The following is an 18,495-nucleotide window of genomic DNA, read 5'->3' as shown; positions in this document are numbered from 1 at the left end:
GGGGCCCCTGGAGTCACGTTCCCCGAACCGGCGGGGACTCGCGCTGCCGGCAGCCGCACGCCCGGCTACTTCCTCCTTTGCGACCATTTTCTCGGCCTCAGACGCTCTCAAACTTTAGGGTGATGACGCGCCGGGAGGGTGGGTAGATTCGGTTCCTCCGCCGCGCTCCCGCCGGTGGCCCCGGGATTCTGGGACGTTGAGCGCTGAGCTCCCTTCGTGGGTAAGAGGTGGAGGCACTCCCACCACCCGGAGCTCCTGCCGGCGCCCCAGCCTGGGGAGGAAGTGCAGTTCGGTGCTCAAAAAATACCACGTGTTGAACCCTGTAACCTCGCAGGCCCGAGGCCTGCTCCTGCTCCTGGCCCAGTCGCCTGGGGGAGCCACCAGGCCTTAGAATAAAGTTCCTGTGGCGATGTGTGATGTGGTGGTGGTCCTCAGGCTTGTGAGTCCACTCCCCAGAACTCATCAGTGACTGATGGATCTAGAAATGGAAATTACTGGAGACGTGCATTTGGGGGTTTCCCCGAGATCAAGCATTTCTTTAACATTAAAAGGGCAGAGTGGGAGGAGGGGTTGTGGGAGCCGACCACTTTGAAGGCCAGTTTTCTCAGGCAACTTAGACCTTGTTTAGTTAAATTTTACCTTAGATTCACAATACTGGTAGTTTTCGAGTATATTATATGTTACCTTCTGAAATAGTTCTTGTCGTTTTGAGGGGCTTTTCTTTATAAAATAGTCAATTTTGGCTATAAAATATTACTTTAGTGTAATTCCAACTGGACCAGTCTTACCTGTAGCATGCAAGAACTTCAAGTTTCTCTTTTTTTTTTTTTTAAAAGTGGCCCATGATACTTGTAAATCTTGGGAAATGACTGAGTACAAACCAACAGAGATTAAATTGAGCTTGAAATTTATGGGGGGGAAATGCAGCTAACTTTGTGCTTTTATTTGGAAGCTAAACAGTTAACAGAAATACGATTTTGTAAACAGATAATATCTATGATGGTCTGTTGAGTTGCTAGGATTTGTCTTTAGATCAATTGGCTTTGAGAAGTCAGCTTCATTCCATTTTACAGCCCAATTTTGCCTTTTTCCCCCCTACAGGCTGGCCACTTGAATATGTGTCAAATAATAGAAATAAGAAGAATTCATTTTTATTTTAGTAGAAAATGCCTTAAGGTTGGAATTTAAGCTTCTATTAACATTCATTCAGTAGAACTTAGGTTACTGATCAGCTCTTCACTGTGTAAAATTGATACTGATTTTGGAAGCGAATATTGAGTGACACAGAGCCAGAAGTTGTAAAACTGCACTGCAGGTTTCCTGCCCTTTTGCTCTGTAAGCAGTAACTCCAAATGTCACTTCATAACAGTTCTTGTCAACTTTAGGCAGGATGTATCAATGCGTGTCAGATGCGGGTAGATAACTTTGGGGCAGGTTATCACAACCTAAGAGTTGGTAGAGAAAAGACGGGAATGAATTCTAGAGACCGTAAAATGGTAACTTGAAAGTGTTACTCTTTCTCAACTTGACGTTTTTAAATCCAAAAAACAGTTTTTATGTTTCTTGGGGTTCGAAGAGTTGAACTTCAGGTTGCCGTGGTTACAGTGTACAGTATATATTATCAGTCTGTACCAGTAAGACCAGTACCCTAACTACTGAAAAGAATATGGCAGTTTTCCATTTGTCTAGTTCTGTGTGTACAATTTGCCATCCAACTAATTCAGTGGATTTCTTGTTCTTATTTTTTTAAAACCTTATTGCTACATTGATAGGCAGAATAGCTTCTGAAAGTGACCAGTTTTCAATTTCATAGGAAGAGGTGACTCATTGAAAAATAGCTCAAGCAAAGTCAGCTAAAAAAAAAAAAAAAAACCTAGGGAAGCTGAGTAGGTGTGGTCACTTGATAATGAGCTAACAGCTGATTATCACTATATTCTAGAAACTGGAACTTTCATTTATAAAAAAGGTGGCTGGAAAATTCGTCCTGTGAATAATTTTAAATTTACATTGGCATGGAATTTGTGGAAATGGTTTCAGGACTTAAAAAGGGACTGTTTTTCCTCTCTTGGGGGACCAGTCTTTTCATTTAAGGATGTGTTATTTCATTTACAGCCTTTAATGGTACAGGAATACATCCAATTCAATCCTTTATAGACCCTGAAATTAATTGTAGATTTTGAAATTTTCTAGCACTATTCAGAAATAACTAAATCAATTGTTAAGAAAATCAGCGATCTAAAGTGAAATTGATTTTATGTGTCAAGAAAGCGTTAATAGTGATTTCTGAATATTGCAGACCTGGTGTTTTTAAAATTCTGTGATTATGAAACCAAGTATGTCCAACTTCACATTAGCTTTTGAAAGCATGATTCAAATCTTGGTCTAGCCTTTCATTTTCTTAAATGGAAGTTGTGCCATGAATCACTGAAATCCTCCCTCCTCCCAATAATTAAGAAACTTTCATTTTTTAGGAAATGGACTGGTTTTCGTATAATAGTGTTAGTCATTAGCAATGAAATGATCAATTTTAGCAAGTAGTTGGGAAGAAGTTAAACTATTTAAATCTGTAAACTACTTCCAGCTTGTAGATAAATCTATTGGGTAATGTCTTATACTATTAAATGGGTCATATGTGAAGGAATTTGGATTTTGTTAACTAGGGAAAAAAAGTACTTCTAGATTTAATGGCAATTAAGGCAAGAGATTGCTTCAGGAATTCATTAATTATTAGCAATATGGCATCCTTTTATATGTGAGAAATTTCGGGGGCTTCTGGTATTTGTCTTTGCTTTATACAATTTAGGTCCTACACTAGTGTGTGATACTTGAAAAGGTCTAGCCATCTTGAAGCTTAAAGAGGAAGTGTTCAACTGTGAGACCATGTGTCCACCCACTCCACTCACCATAGTTTATGTAAAGTAGCCAGCAAAAATAATATTGACTCTGAAAATGTCTTTTCTGCAGCGGAGCGTGCTTTGGACACCATGAATTTTGATGTTATAAAGGGCAAACCAGTACGCATCATGTGGTCTCAGCGTGATCCATCACTTCGCAAAAGTGGAGTAGGCAACATATTCATTAAAAATCTGGACAAATCCATTGATAATAAAGCACTGTATGATACATTTTCTGCTTTTGGTAACATCCTTTCATGTAAGGTAAGCCAAAAATGTCCGGTAAACATGTTTATATTGTTGAGCTACTTTTAGTTTAGTGCTTGAAATAGGAACTGTGCTGTAATGGATATCTTTATTTCACAAATATCCAGGTTAGATGGCTAACAGGTTGTTTCTCAACACTGAACAAATGTTAAATCAATAGCAAATAAAGAAAAATGGGTATACGTTTTTCCCTAGGTGGTTTGTGATGAAAATGGTTCCAAGGGCTATGGATTTGTACACTTTGAGACGCAGGAAGCAGCTGAACGAGCTATTGAAAAAATGAATGGAATGCTCCTAAATGATCGCAAAGTGTAAGTATAAATAACTAATCATATTTTGAATCTTATTTTTAATAATTCCAAATCATTCATTTTAAGTTAATATTTGTCAGGGAGAAGTTAGATACACATAAGATAAAAGAATAAAAATAAAGATGAATAACAAGAAAATTGAATACAGTTGTACTGGAGTGAAAATAAGCTAATCTTGATTTTTATAATTGAATTTTTTACACAATAAGTATAACATACAAATAACAGGTTTAGTATAATTAACATTCATGCCAAAAGGAAAACAGAAGATAGGTAAACAGAAATATGAAGCTTTTTCAAAATCAGTGCATTAGTGAAAAATCAGGAATTCAGACCTAATATTCATAATTCTTGAGGTACTGGTTAAATTAGCCCATTTTATAGGTGAGGAAACTCAAAATAATTTGCTCTTAAGTACTATAAAATGAGAGACATACATTACTCACAAGTCTGGCCGCGGTGGCTCATGCTTGTAATCCTAGCACTTTGGGAGGCTGAGGCGTGCCCATCACCTGAGGTTGGGAGTTTGAGACCAGCCTGATCAACATGGAGAAACCCCATCTCTACTAAAAATACAAAATTAGCCGGGCGTGGTGGCACATGCCTGTAATCCTAGTTACTCGGGAGGCTGAGGCAGGAGAATCACTTAAACCCAGGAGGCGGAGGTTGCAGTGAACTGAGATTGCGCCATTGCACTCCAGCCTGGGTGACAAGATTGAAACTGTCTAAAAAAAAAAAAATTAGTACTTACAAATGCCTGTCACCAGTGCTTTAGGAGAAAAAAAAGCAAGCCCAACCCTGGCAGGATCCAGAAAAGAATGCTATATTGCTGTTTGGAGTAAAAATGATATAACTCTTTTGGAAATTTGTAACTGTCCTAAGAAGAAGTACATAAAGTTTCAGCTTTACTGCAGTGTGCCTTTCTTCCCAGCCACTGGGAAGCTGAGGCAGGATGCTTGAGCCAAGACTGTAGTGTGCTGTGATTGTGCCTATGAACAGTTATTACACTCCAGCCAGGGCAAAATAACAAGACCTTGTCAATTAAAAAAGTTGCAGCTTTATTTACAAAGCAGAAAGTGATTCCCACAATGAAATACACTCCCTTTGAGAACATTTATGAAACTAACAGCATAGTGAAGACCAACCATATTTTGTGGGGAGATAAGGCAATTATTTTTATTTTACTTTTTATTCCAAAGCTAGGTTAGAGATAAGGAGATTTAGATGACTAGGGTTAGATTATGAAAGATGGTTTTTCCTTCTGCTTTGCTGTGTATTACAATATGCTATGACACACGTGCTACCTTTTCTTCTTCAGTGATACTTATTCTTTTTATTTTTCTTTTTTTGAAACATGGTCTTGCTCTCTTGCCCAGGCTGGAGTGCAGTGGTGCAACCTCTGCCTCCCGGGTTCTAGTGATTCTCGTACTTTAGCCTCCCAAGTAGCTGGGATTACAGGTGTACACCACCACACCCAACTAATTTTTGTATTTTTAGTAGAGACAGTTTCACCATGTTGGCCAGGCTGAACTTGAATTTCTGGGCTCCAGTGATTGTGCCACCTTGGCCTCCCCAAGTGCTGGGATTACAGGTGTGAGCCACTGCCTAACCCAGTGATCCTTGTTGTGAATTACTACTGTTACATTCAGGAAAAATTAAATTTTAGTGTCATTTTGTTGAAAATGCTGCAGTTATGTCAGGCTGTTGTATGTTAGAGTACAGGATTGGGAAGTTTAAATTTTTATTCTAGGAGATGGCAGAGAAAGCACAACGGCCACTTTGAAATGATGATGAAAGCTTTTTAATTTGATTGAGGTCTTTTTATTGGCATGGTACACATGCACTTCCACTCATTTGTATTGATGGGAGTGATCCCTTTAACCCTGGGTTAGCTAGAGAAGTGTGTATTAAAAGTTTCCTTTTTTGTGATTGTAGTTAGAGGTTTATTCATGTATTTCATGGTGTCATATCTTAAATTATGGCTCTATTTCTCTTCTGTAGAGTGCTCTTTATTAGGGATTCTGAATATTCTCAGTAACAATAACAAAACCAACCATCAGGCTTAATTAATTTGAACTTTATAAAATAGTGTCTAATGTTATAGTCCTTGTGTATCTTAGATTTGTTGGACGATTTAAGTCTCGTAAAGAACGAGAAGCTGAACTTGGAGCTAGGGCAAAAGAATTCACCAATGTTTACATCAAGAATTTTGGAGAAGACATGGATGATGAGCGCCTTAAGGACCTCTTTGGCAAGTTTGGTAATGTGTCTTAATTAAATTTTTACACACAAAGTTCTGAATTAGTGCTCAATGTTAATTTTAGCTATTACTTTATACTAAAAAAGTCAATAAAATTAGACTTACGTGGTACTTTAAAATATTTGTGGTTATTAGGATTAAGCTGCTGGCCATCTATTACACATAAATAGAATTCTATCCAGGTTAAAGGTTAATAGCATTAGATTAGCACAGTAGGATATGACTAAGTAATTAGGACAGATTTTAAAATATTTTACATTAAGAGGCTGGAGATATATATATGTGTGTGTGCACGTGTATGTGATTAGAGATCCCGTGTCGTCAGAAGTATACATTTGACACAGCCAGCTTACAGTGGAATGCAGTCTCATAGGACAATAAAGCTGGTCAGTTTAAGCAACATCATGTTTAAGCAGTTTTAAACAATGATTTTCAGCAATGAGGCCAAAAATCCAGATTTTCCAGTGATTCCTTGGGATTTAAAATACTTATTTCCTGCATTTAAAAATAACTTCGTAAAACTTGAAATTAATGAAGCACAAACCAGCCTTAGTTTAGGTAGGGATGTAACAGAAAATAACTTTTAAGCGTAAACGTGCAGATGATTTGCTTGACCCTGCCCTTTGCACTTTTTGTTGAACTTAGAGGTGGCTTGCTTTTTTTAGTATGTCAAATAATAAAGAATTTGGAAATATAATACTAAATCTAGTACTTTTTTTTTTTTTTCTTTTTTTGACTCTTGCTCTGTCACCCAGGCTGGAGAGCACAGTCGCGTGATCTTGGCTCACTGCAACTTCCACCTCCCAGGTTCAAGCAATTCTCCTATCTCCTCCTTGAGTAGCTGGGATTACAGGTGTGCGCCACCATGCCCAGCTAATTTTTGTACTTTTAGTAGAGTCGGGGTTTCACCATGATGGCCAGGCTGGTCTCCAACTCCTGACCTCAAGTGATCCCAGCCACCTCGGCCTCCCAAAGTGCTGGGATTACAGATGTGAGCCACTGCGCCTGGCCAGGAAATGTAATAGCTTATTGTCATGCTAGCATGTCACATTGAGCCCTCCACTAGAGCAAAAAACATACGATTTTGCACAAAGATAATATAAAATGTAGAAAGTGACATCATGTTTCACAGCTCAGCCCCCAAATTGTCTTTAGCTGCTGTCTTTTATATATTTCAACTATCGTGTTTCTTAATATCTTTTAATTAGAAGCTATTTGTAAAAGTTGATGTTGTTAACTACCTATCCCATGAGTAATGCTGCATAAGTTGACCACAAATATGTGAATATGTCATATTTTCTTTGGCCTCAGGAGAGAGGCACATTCAGCAGAAAATCTGCCTTGGCCCATACATCTTCTAAATTTCTGTAATCAAATGTGATTTTTAACCTTTTCTGCCCCACTTGCTTGAGAGACCACCTGCCTCAGTTACTTATCTCTCCCACTTTAGAGGGAGTTAGGGGAAAACATGTCTTCAGAAATAAATGCTTCCTCCTCCCGGTAATTCACCTGTGTGTTTAAAAAAAAATTTTTTTTCCTGTGTTTCAAATTCCTAAATCACCTGTGTCTTACCAAAGAGTCCAACCATGTATTCCCTCCACTCCCTATTGAAAGTCAGGTAGGCCAAGGCTTAATAAATACTTGTGTCTTAATTGATACAAAGAAAATCAAATTGGTCTGGCACAGTGGCTCATGCCTGTAACCCTAGCGTTTGGGGAGGTCAAGGAAGGAAGATCACTTGAAGCCACAAGTTTGAGACTAGCCTGGGCAACATGGCAAGACCCTATCTCTACAAAAAGTAAGTTAGCCAAGCATGGTGGTATGTGGGCCAGTAGTTCCAGCTACTCGGTAAGTTGAGGCAGGAGGATCACTTGAGCCCAGGAGTTGAGGTTAAAGTGAGCTTATTCATTGTGCCACTACACTCCAGCCTGGGCGATGGAATGAGATACTATATAGAAAAGGGAAGGCTTCAAATTATTGGGTAAAAAACGCAACTCTGTTTTGTGCTAGAGCTGAGAATGAAACTTTTTACAGCCATTTAAAGTAAACCTCCTTAAATGGAAGGAGGAATCCTTCAGGGGAGGGAAGGTATTTACCTTCTTAATAATAAAGTGTCTTTCAAGGTGGGAGGGAGGAGTCAATTTATGGAGTTTTGAAATTTTATCTCATTTTTTTCGTGGCTTTGTCTTTGCATATTGAAATTTGAAATGTATAACATGAATATTGTATGGAATATTTTTGATTTATTTAAAAAAATTTTTTAGGGCCTGCCTTAAGTGTGAAAGTAATGACTGATGAAAGTGGAAAATCCAAAGGATTTGGATTTGTAAGCTTTGAAAGGCATGAAGATGCACAGAAAGTAAGTGGTCTGTATTCAGCAAGAAGAAGGGGGTGCAAAGTTGAATTGCTCTTGTGTTGAAGTTTATGTGCATACTAATAGCTATTTTACATGTTCTTATATTTTCAGTTATTTGCATTTTATGCATTAGCTTTGAGAGTATAAATTGGTAACCTATGTTGTCCCAAAACCTTGAGATTTTGGAATGGGTTTGTCTTTAGCTTTTGTGACTTAACAAATTCGTCTTAACTGTTAAGGAAATGAACTATAAGTTGAAAGTTTTGTGATTTTTTTTTTTTTTGAAAGGCTGTGGATGAGATGAATGGAAAGGAGCTCAATGGAAAACAAATTTACGTTGGTCGAGCTCAGAAAAAGGTGGAACGGCAGACGGAACTTAAGCGCAAATTTGAACAGATGAAGCAAGATAGGATCACCAGATACCAGGTTCATTTTTAATTGAACAAGCAAAATAAGACAGGGATGAGGAAACCTATTTTACGTTGATTTCAGTTACTCCCAGGTAACTGGAGGGTTTGAGAGGGGAATAGGAGAAGAAACATGGGATAAAATAATAGGAGATGTAATTAGGTACCACCATGGTTTTCTTTTTCTATAGTTTTCTTTTCTTCTTTTTAGGGTGTTAATCTTTATGTGAAAAATCTTGATGATGGTATTGATGATGAACGTCTCCGGAAAGAGTTTTCTCCATTTGGTACAATCACTAGTGCAAAGGTAAGAAAACATATGGTGCAGTTTTTTTTAGGTTTGATAAAAATTCATACATGTAGATATATGTATATAAATTTTGCATTAATTATAGCCACTAGAGAGGTGTTTGCTTCGTTACTTCTAAAACTTATATTCACATTTGAAGTAGTTGTCGTAGCCTAAGGGTTAACTTATAAATGGCAAGTGCTGAACTCTTTGCTAAGGAAGACTGATAATCCTCACATGATATGCAGTATTCCAACAATTAGTCATTTTACTGAAGCAATTTATTAGGGACTTATAATTGTTAGTATAGTTCTGATCTGTTTGTTCATGTCTACAATTCATTCTGGGTAGTCAAGCCCCAATTCCTTCCCCTGCCCCCTAGCAGTAAAAATAGAGATCGTATTTTCTTTTACTTGAAGTGAGAGATTAAGAAACACAACAGTAGTATTCTAGTACAGATTCTGAAATCTTGATTTAAGAAGTTTTCTTCTAGATGTTTTTGTCTAGTGTCCGTGGGCCAAGAGTCCCTCTATATGCAAAGTTTTGTGCATATGTAATTTTGCTGGGGTTTGGGAAGAGTGCATAGAAAAAATTACAACTCAGCTGAACTGGAATGACGCTGTGGCTGATCTTTCTAGTCAGCTTTTCCTGGCAAGCCCGGGGAAGCTTCTGTGAGAGTGAGGAAATGTTAGGGGAAAGGTGTGTGAATACAAGAAAGATGGAAGTCCTATGGTTGTCTTGTGTTTCAGATTATGCTTTTTATGTAAGAGTACTTAGAGTATGATAGAATTTATTCCTGAATGTTTTTGTCTTCAGTGTGTTCCCTGGATGTTGTTTAAATTGAGTGTTGTGCATCAGCATATTTTGAATGTGTGAAGCATGGATATTTTTCTGTTTCTTGAGACAGGATCTTACTATGTTGCCCAGGTTGGAGTGCAGGGGCATGGCACAGTCACAGCTCACTGCAGCCTCAGCCTTTCCTGGGCTTATGCCAAGCTTGTCCAGCCTGCTGCTTGCAGGCCACATGCGGCCCAAGAGTGCTTTTAATGTGGCACAACGCAAATGCTTAAACTTAGGAGGGTTTATTTTTTATTTTTTATTTTTTTGCCTTTTTTAAAGATGAGTCTCACTCTCGCCTGAGCTGGAGTGCAGTGGTGCAATCTCAGCTCACTGCAGCCTCCGCCTCCCAGGTTCAAGTGATTCTCCTTCCTCGGCCTCCCGAGAAGCTGGAATTACAGGCGTGCGTACGCTCAGCTAATTTTTGGCATTTTGAGTAGAGATGGGATTTCACCGTGTTGGGCAAGCTGGTCTTCAACTCCTGACCTCAGGTGATCTCCTAAAGTGTTGGGCAGGCGCGAGCCACCGTGCCTGGCTGATTGTCTTTTTACTGATTGAGGGAACATTTGTTTTATTATTTTTTTGAGACGGAGTTTTGCTCTTTCACCCAGGCTGGAGTGAAGTGGCACGATCTCAGCTCGCTGCAACCTCCACCCCCTGGGTTCAGGCAGTTTTCCTGCCTCAGCTTCCTGAGTAGCTGGGATTATATGCACCTGCCACCACGCCTGGCTCATTTTTGTATTTTTAGTAAGGACGGGGTTTCTCCATGTTGGCCAGGCTGGTCTTGAACTCCTGACATCAGGTGATCCACCCGCCTCGGCCTCCCAAAGTGCTAGGATTACAGGCATGAGCCACCACGCTCGGCCGAACATTTGTTTTATATTGGAAATATTTTCTTCGGATTTTCCACTTTATGGACTTCAGTTTGTGTGTGTGTGTGTGTGTGTGTGTGTGTGAGATCTTAGAAAGGCTTTCTATTTCTACATTTTACATTCAGACTCAGAATCTACCTGGCATTTAAGATTTTTCAATGTAATGTGAATAAGAGTTCTACATTTTTTCATTTGTCCCAGTGTATCATGTATTGAGTAGCCCAAAGTCCTTTTTCCCCAGTACTTTAAAATGTTAACTTTTAACACAATGAATTCCCATAATTGCTTGGGTATATTTCTGAACTCTATTTTATTACCATTTGTTCCTGTGCCACTCGCATATTGTTAATTTAGTTTTATAGCACGCGTATATATATTGCTGGCCTAGCGAGTGGTTCTTTGCAAGTCTTCATTTCTCATTTAAAAGGTCTTTGCAATCAATTTTAGAGGAACCTTCCTCTTGAGTGTTCTTTGTAGTGTAATATTTATGGATCCTCTGCTCTTGAATGTGAAAACTTTTAAGATGTGGGTATTGTAAGATGCAACTACTTTTTTTCTCAAAGGCATAGTAAAGCATCTTGTCAGCTTGAATTGTTAGAGTAGTCACAATTTAATTGGGAAATGCTTCCAGTGGTGCCCAAAAGCCCATTTAGTAGACCTGGGATGTATTTATTTAGATAATTTTAATATTGAAAATACAATCAAATTCAGTATCTAAAATCTTTAAAAGTTTCTCTGCGGCCTTCACTTCTGTCAGTTCTTTGGCTTGACTAGGGTAGTGCATATGTGTAGTTTGCCCTTAGTAACTTGGGTATTAAGGAAAAATTGTGAACTCAATGGGTGAATACAAGATTAAGCATTAATATGGTTTAGTTATTTGATTCGGTGATTTATCATTGTCTAAATTGTAATACTCTTTTTATGTGCCTCATTCTACCATTGCATTAACTTTTTTTTTTTTTTTCCTTTTAATAGGTTATGATGGAGGGTGGTCGCAGCAAAGGGTTTGGTTTTGTATGTTTCTCCTCCCCAGAAGAAGCCACTAAAGCAGTTACAGAAATGAACGGTAGAATTGTGGCCACAAAGCCATTGTATGTAGCTTTAGCTCAGCGCAAAGAAGAGCGCCAGGCTCACCTCACTAACCAGTATATGCAGAGAATGGCAAGTGTACGAGCTGTGCCCAACCCTGTAATCAACCCCTACCAGCCAGCACCTCCTTCAGGTTACTTCATGGCAGCTATCCCACAGGTAGGTTTTAGGAGGCAACCAGAACCATGAAGGATTTCATATTTGGTCATTTCTAGTGTTTTTTATGCCCCATGCCCCCCAAATGTGAAACATTAAGAAAGGTGAATTATGATTGAGTTGGAAAAAATGCTTGAGTGTGAAGGGCTGGTAAATGTTTTGAAAAAGTACGTATAATTTATTGCGTTACTTGCTTTTTTCTTCAACTGATAAACTCATGTGCTTTTTTTTCCCTGCAGACTCAGAACCGTGCTGCATACTATCCTCCTAGCCAAATTGCTCAACTAAGACCAAGTCCTCGCTGGACTGCTCAGGGTGCCAGACCTCATCGTAAGTATTTTTTCTTTTAATTAAGGTTGGGGATTGAGTTTAAAAATACTCATTGGGTAAAACAGCTCTTCTATATCAATGTTAGGTTAACTATTGCATTTCACGTAATTTGTGGTTATGGACGTTCATTTTTATAGCATTTAAAAACAGTGCTAAGATAGTAATGTCTACAGTGGTTTGATTTCCTTTATAAGAGTTTTGGGAATAGGTACAGCTCTTCTTTATTTATTTATTTATTTATTTATTTATTTATTTATTTATTTTTGAGACAGAGTCTCGCTCTGTTGCCCCAGGCTGGAGTGCAGTGGCTCAATTTCGGCTCACTGCAACCTCCACCTCCCAGGTTCAAGCGATTCTCCCTGCCTCAGCCTCTAGAGTAGCTGGGATTACAGGTGCCCACCACCACACCCAGCTAACTTAATGCATTATTAGTAGAGATGGGGTTTCACCATGTTGGCCAGGTTCGTCTCGAGCTCCTGATCTCAGGTCATCCGCCCACCTCAGCCTCCTAAAGTGTTCAGAGTACAGGCGTGAGCTGTGGTACCCAGCCAGTTTCGTATTTTGTTAGGCCACAGTTTTAAAGGTCTCGTTCCATTTAATCATGTATGAGAATCAGAGTCGTGGCATTTTAAGTCTTGTCCTGTGGAACAGTACGTTATATTCCAAGAGTACTTAGAGTTTATTTTTTTAGACAGAGTCTCACTCTGTCTTCCAGGCTGGAGTGCAGTGGCATGATCTTGGTTTACTGCAGCTTTCATGTCCCGAGTTCAAGTGATCCTCCGGCCTCAGCCTCCCAAGTAGCTGGGACTACAGGCACACACACCACCACACCCAGCTAATTTTTAAAATTTTTTGTAGAGACGGGATTTTGCCCTGTTGGCCCGGCTGGGAGCACTTAGAATTTTATCATGATTTTGTTCCAGGTATATTTATAAGTACTCATCCTGTATGAATTAATGTTTTTACTTACTGATGCTCTTGAGTCTGGGAAAATGGCAGATGTAAGACTCAGCTTTAAAAAGCTTTGTCACTTTTTAGTCTTTTATGCAAACCTCCGATCAAAGAAAATAGCATGAACACTTTTCAGTCAGTAAATTTTCCCAGTTAATGTATATTCAAATCTTTAAAATGCAGCATTCCAAAATATGCCCGGTGCTATCCGCCCAGCTGCTCCTAGACCACCATTTAGTACTATGAGACCAGCTTCTTCACAGGTTCCACGAGTCATGTCAACACAGCGTGTTGGTGAGTCTTAATCCTTCCTGTAAAAATTGATCACCAATTTGAAAGAGCAAGATAAAAATACAAAACGTTCTTATTTTTTAGCTAACACATCAACACAGACAATGGGTCCACGTCCTGCAGCTGCAGCTGCTGCAGCTACTCCTGCTGTCCGCACCGTTCCACAGTATAAATATGCTGCAGGAGTTCGCAATCCTCAGCAACATCTTAATGCACAGCCACAAGTTACAATGCAACAGGTATGGATTTAATGATTTCTTAATAAAAATCACATTTCTTGGGTGAAATCAAAGGTGTGAAGACAGCTGGGTACAGTGGCTCACACCTGTAACCCCAGCACTTTGGGAGGCTGAGGCAGGCAGACTGCTTGAGACCAGGAGTTTGGGACCAACCAGCCTGGGCAACATAGCAGGACCCTGTCTCCACAAAGAAAACTAGCTGGATGTGGTGGCACATGCCTGTAGTCCCAGCTACTAGGAAGGCTGAGGCAGGAGGATTGCTTGAGCCCAGGAGTTTGAGGCTGCAGCAAGCTGTAATCCCTGCTGGGTGACAGCAAGACTCTGTCTCAAAAGAAAAAATGTGAAGACACCTGCATGATAGATTTTTGAGAGCTTAGCCTATCTGGATCATCCTGCTAATATGATAGTACGTAAGATGTCTTATGCTTCAGGAATTGGACAAGCAGCCAGAAATTCACATCCTAAATCACCATGCCTGGTCTAAAACAACTATTATAAGTAGCTATGGGCCGGGCGTGGTGGCTCACACCTATATGTAATCCCAGCATTTTAGGAGGCTGAGGCGGGTGGATCACTTGAGGTCAGGAGTTTGAGACCAGCCTGGCCAACAGGGTGAAACCCCAGCTCTAAAAATACAAAGATTAACTAGGCGTGGTGTGGCACATGCCTGTAATCCCAGCTACTGGGGAGGCTGAGGCAGGAAAGTTGCTTGAATCCGGGAGGCGGAGGTTGCAGTGCGCCAAGATTGCACCATTGCACTCCAGCCTGGGCGAAAAAGCGAGACTCCATCTCAAAAATATATATATATATATCTATGGTATATGATATATAATAACTACTTTGGCCTCTGATTCACTCACTCAACTTCTCCACCTCATGTTTCGATGGAAGTCTACCACTTCAGCAGATGTCCATTGATGACTGTATTTGCCTTTTTTTCTGTGCTTTAAACTTAAGTTCTCATTTTCTGTCTAGCCTGCTGTTCATGTACAAGGTCAGGAACCTTTGACTGCTTCCATGTTGGCATCTGCCCCTCCTCAAGAGCAAAAGCAAATGTTGGGTGAGTACTTTCGTCTCACCTTGCCAGTTTAAAGAGACTAGAAAATATAGGAATCACTTACGCACCGTTTGTACCTAAAATTGACAACTAGGGCAGTGGAATTGATCTGAATTGGCATGAATGATTATGATACACAGTTGGTCTGCCTAATTAAAACCACTGGAAAGCCAATAAGGAAATGTATTGTTAGTAATAAATAGGGTAGTAGGGCATTAGTCACCGTGGGCCCTCACTACATTTTTGAGATAAGGAATTTGGAAGCAAATGAGAAGAAAATTTGTGACTTTGCCTGAACACCGATTTGACAATCTAATGGTAACATTGCTTCATTGGCAAGCCGATAATGTCAAGAGTTAATTGCCTCGTGGCTGATTTTCTTAACTCTGTTGTTCCCATGAAGACATAATGAAATTGTGGATTATGGTTTATTATATACGTAAGACAGAAGTACGGTTCTTAAACCCCAGTTTAATGTGGTAATTCAATGCAGTTAAAAACTATTTTTCTTATTGAAGGGAGTTTTTGAATGTTTCTGTTCCTAGGTGAACGGCTGTTTCCTCTTATTCAAGCCATGCACCCTACTCTTGCTGGTAAAATCACTGGCATGTTGTTGGAGATTGATAATTCAGAACTTCTTCATATGCTCGAGTCTCCTGAGTCACTCCGTTCTAAGGTGATTTAAATTTATTTACCATGTTGCCTCTTTACACAGTTATTACATGGCTTTTTATGGGGACTTAATTGTACAGAACACTTATATCATGTTATATATAAGCCATGTACAATTGTAAAATCTGCATAATAACCTGTGGTGCTATTATCCCCATTTTATAGATAGGGAAACTGAAACAGGCTGAGTAATTTGCCAAATGCCTACACAGCTCTTAAGTGGCAGAACCTGGCTTCAAATCCCATCAGCTCCAACAGTCATACTCTCAACTGCTGCTGCTTTCTCTAGTGGAGACAGAAATATTTTTCGAGCATGGGGGGACAAGGAAAGAGAAGTGCAAGGGGGCGATTCATAATTCTAGAATAATGGTGTAATGGAACTCAAAATTGAATGTATATAGTTTAACGTAACAATTTATACTTTCATCTGAGGGAAGAAACTTATCTTTGTTGGGAATTGGTATGTTACCAATATGAAACTCTTTATTTCCTTTCCTGAACCAGTTTATCTGTTTGCACCTTTCTTAGGTTGATGAAGCTGTAGCTGTACTACAAGCCCACCAAGCTAAAGAGGCTGCCCAGAAAGCAGTTAACAGTGCCACCGGTGTTCCAACTGTTTAAAGTGAGCTTTTCCCTCTGGTTTATTGTTCTAAGCTTATTTTCTTCATCTTTTATTACGTTTGTTGAGCATATTTTTGAAATGTATGTAGTAAAAGATCATTTTACAGGTCATTTAAATGTATTGCTAATTTTTCAAGGAAAAGTAGAACTAACTATAGAGGAATTAAAGGAATTTTAGCCGTTAACTGTTGGATTCTTAAAATCCCAGCACTTTCAGGTTTTTTTTTTTTTTTGAAATGGGGTTTTGCTCTGTCACCCAGGCTGGAGTGCAGTGGCGCGATCTCGGCTCACTGCAACCTCTGCCTCCTAGGTTCAAGCAATTCTCCTGCCTCAGCCTCCCAAGCAGCTAAGATTATAGGCCCATGCCACCATGCCCAGCTAAGTTTTGTATTTTTACTAGACTCGGGGTTTTGCCGTGTTGGCCAGGCTGGTCTGAAACGTCTGACCTCAAGTGATCTGCCCATCTCTGCCTCCTAAAGTCTTGAGATTACAAGGCGTGAGCCACTGCGCCCTGTCAGATTTTGTATAGTAATATATATTAAATGGCCTGTCACAGGTTGGCTTTCATAGTTACACCTTTCCTTTTCGGGTGATGTCCTTGGGTCTCTACTGCTGTCTTTCATTACTCCCAAGAAATTGAGTAGTGCAGCCAGGATCAGGACCAGGGATTGGTAAATCTTTTTTGTAAAGGGCCAGATAGGAAATATTTTGGGCTTTGAGGACCATGTTATCTCTGAAATGATCTTGTTCCAATGTTACCATGTCACGACAACCGTATACAGTATATATACAAATGAACAGTTATGGCTGTGTTCCAATAAAACTATAGATAAAAACAGTCAGCTACATTGGATTTGGCTAAGGGCTTTAATTTGCTACTGACAAGTGATAGTCCTGGTCTTAATTTATTTTTTTAACATTTACAGATTGATCAGGGACCACGAAAAGAAACTTGTGCTTCACCGAAGAAAAATATCTAAACATCGAAAAACTTAAATATTATGGAAAAAAAACATTGCAAAATATAAAATAAATAAAAAAAGGAAAGGAAACTTTGAACCTTATGTACCGAGCAAATGCCAGGTCTAGCAAACATAATGCTAGTCCTAGATTACTTACTGATTTAAAAACAAAAAAAAAAAACACAAAAAAATAGTAAAATATAAAAACAAATTAATGTTTTATAGACCCTGGGAAAAAGAATTTTCAGCAAAGTACAAAAATTTAAAGCATTCCTTTCTTTAATTTTGTAATTCTTTACTGTGGAATAGCTCAAAATGTCAGTTCTGTTTTAAATAACAGAATTGATAACTGAGCAAGGAAACGTAATTTGGATTATAAAATTCTTGCTTTAATAAAAATTCCTTAAACAGTGCACGGTTTTGCTTTTTTTCAAAGTCTTTATAATTGCCATGCATAAATAGGTAATATCTTAATGGTGCTGAGCTGACATAAGAATCTTTGAAAAATGTACTGTTAAGTTCAAGGAGTCTATTGGTTTTATGTAAAAGGCACAAGACAATTCCTGTAGTGCATTTTATGAGTTAAGGTTTCCATATGGATTATGATCTTAATATTTCATGTACAAGACTGACACCCATCAGCTTTTGAAGATAAACCAGTTTATGGGGTTTTTTTTTTGCGGGTAGAGGTGGGGTCTTCCTATTTTGTCCAGGCTGTTCTTGAATTCCTGGGCTCAAGGTGTCCTCCTGCATGAGCCACCATGCCTGGCCTGCCAGTTTATGATTATATTGAGGTTTCTAGGCTGTGAGATTATTAGCTTAAACTCTTACATCATATAAAAAACAATGACAGCTACTCTTGAAGATGATGTAGATAAGATAAGCTTTGGTATGGTTTTAATATTAAAGTGTTAAAAGTTATGATTAGTTTTAAACCTTATTTTTGTAAGGTCTTTAATTTGGTAGTTCATGATTGTGACTTAATTTTAGTGTAATACCCCAAGTACTTGTTAAAGGTGAAGATACGGGGTTCTTTTAGGAGGATGGATTTACAAGATCTGGCCTGGGGTATAGGGTATCTGCATAAAACTGATAACCCAGGCAATTTACACTTTTGAGTTTTAACTTCTAACCCATCATTCTCTGTGGACTACTGCCAGAGTTAGCTTTCTAAGTTAAACATGTGGTTATCTCATTCCATGCTAAATAAACAATTCTATTAACCTTTGGGATTAAATAAATCCAAACAAACCCCTGGCTTGTGACAGTGGCAGCCCTCCCTGCTGATGAAGCCTAGTGATGCTTCTGTACCTAGGATGCTTTTCACTTTGGCTTCTTTTGAAACTCAAGATAATACAGACTCCACCCTCCTACCTTTTAGCATAGAACAGTGCATCCAGTGGGGATCCTGATTATTTTGTGTTTTGCCTCACTACAGACATAGCCTCTCGGGCTGGTGGTTCATTACAATTTCTTCTGAAAGATTTTCTTCACTGTGTTAAGAAGGCAGAGAAACACCTTATTTTTTCAAAATTGTAATACAAAATGATTCAAATTTTGAGGATTTAAAAGAGCTGGCTATTTTGAGACACTTGAAGTCAGATCTATAAAGTTCACACACTAGTTCCAAAATC

The 18,495-nt window shown here is 39.0% G+C and overlaps 1 protein-coding gene across 1 annotated transcript in view; it reads left to right on the top strand.

Annotated features, from left to right (window-relative positions):
* The window catches only part of PABPC1 (poly(A) binding protein, cytoplasmic 1), an 18,478-nt gene extending 1,204 nt beyond the window's left edge, over positions 1-17,274 (top strand). Inside the window, exons 2-16 of the mRNA XM_011983511.1 lie at positions 119-216; positions 2,909-3,158; positions 3,357-3,472; positions 5,593-5,732; positions 7,997-8,091; positions 8,377-8,514; positions 8,707-8,802; positions 11,469-11,741; positions 11,978-12,068; positions 13,203-13,313; positions 13,395-13,549; positions 14,525-14,609; positions 15,152-15,282; positions 15,807-15,900; positions 16,826-17,274. Coding sequence (XP_011838901.1) covers positions 119-216; positions 2,909-3,158; positions 3,357-3,472; positions 5,593-5,732; positions 7,997-8,091; positions 8,377-8,514; positions 8,707-8,802; positions 11,469-11,741; positions 11,978-12,068; positions 13,203-13,313; positions 13,395-13,549; positions 14,525-14,609; positions 15,152-15,282; positions 15,807-15,899 — 1,872 coding nt within the window. The 3' untranslated portion in view covers position 15,900; positions 16,826-17,274. The remainder of the gene's footprint in view (positions 1-118; positions 217-2,908; positions 3,159-3,356; positions 3,473-5,592; positions 5,733-7,996; positions 8,092-8,376; positions 8,515-8,706; positions 8,803-11,468; positions 11,742-11,977; positions 12,069-13,202; positions 13,314-13,394; positions 13,550-14,524; positions 14,610-15,151; positions 15,283-15,806; positions 15,901-16,825) is intronic.
* Positions 17,275-18,495: the final 1,221 nt, after the last annotated feature.

The sequence above is a fragment of the Mandrillus leucophaeus genome, unplaced genomic scaffold, assembly GCF_000951045.1.
Source record: "Mandrillus leucophaeus isolate KB7577 unplaced genomic scaffold, Mleu.le_1.0 Scaffold250, whole genome shotgun sequence".
Taxonomy (NCBI): Eukaryota; Metazoa; Chordata; class Mammalia; order Primates; family Cercopithecidae; genus Mandrillus; species Mandrillus leucophaeus.
This window is presented reverse-complemented; position numbering and strand designations above follow the sequence as displayed.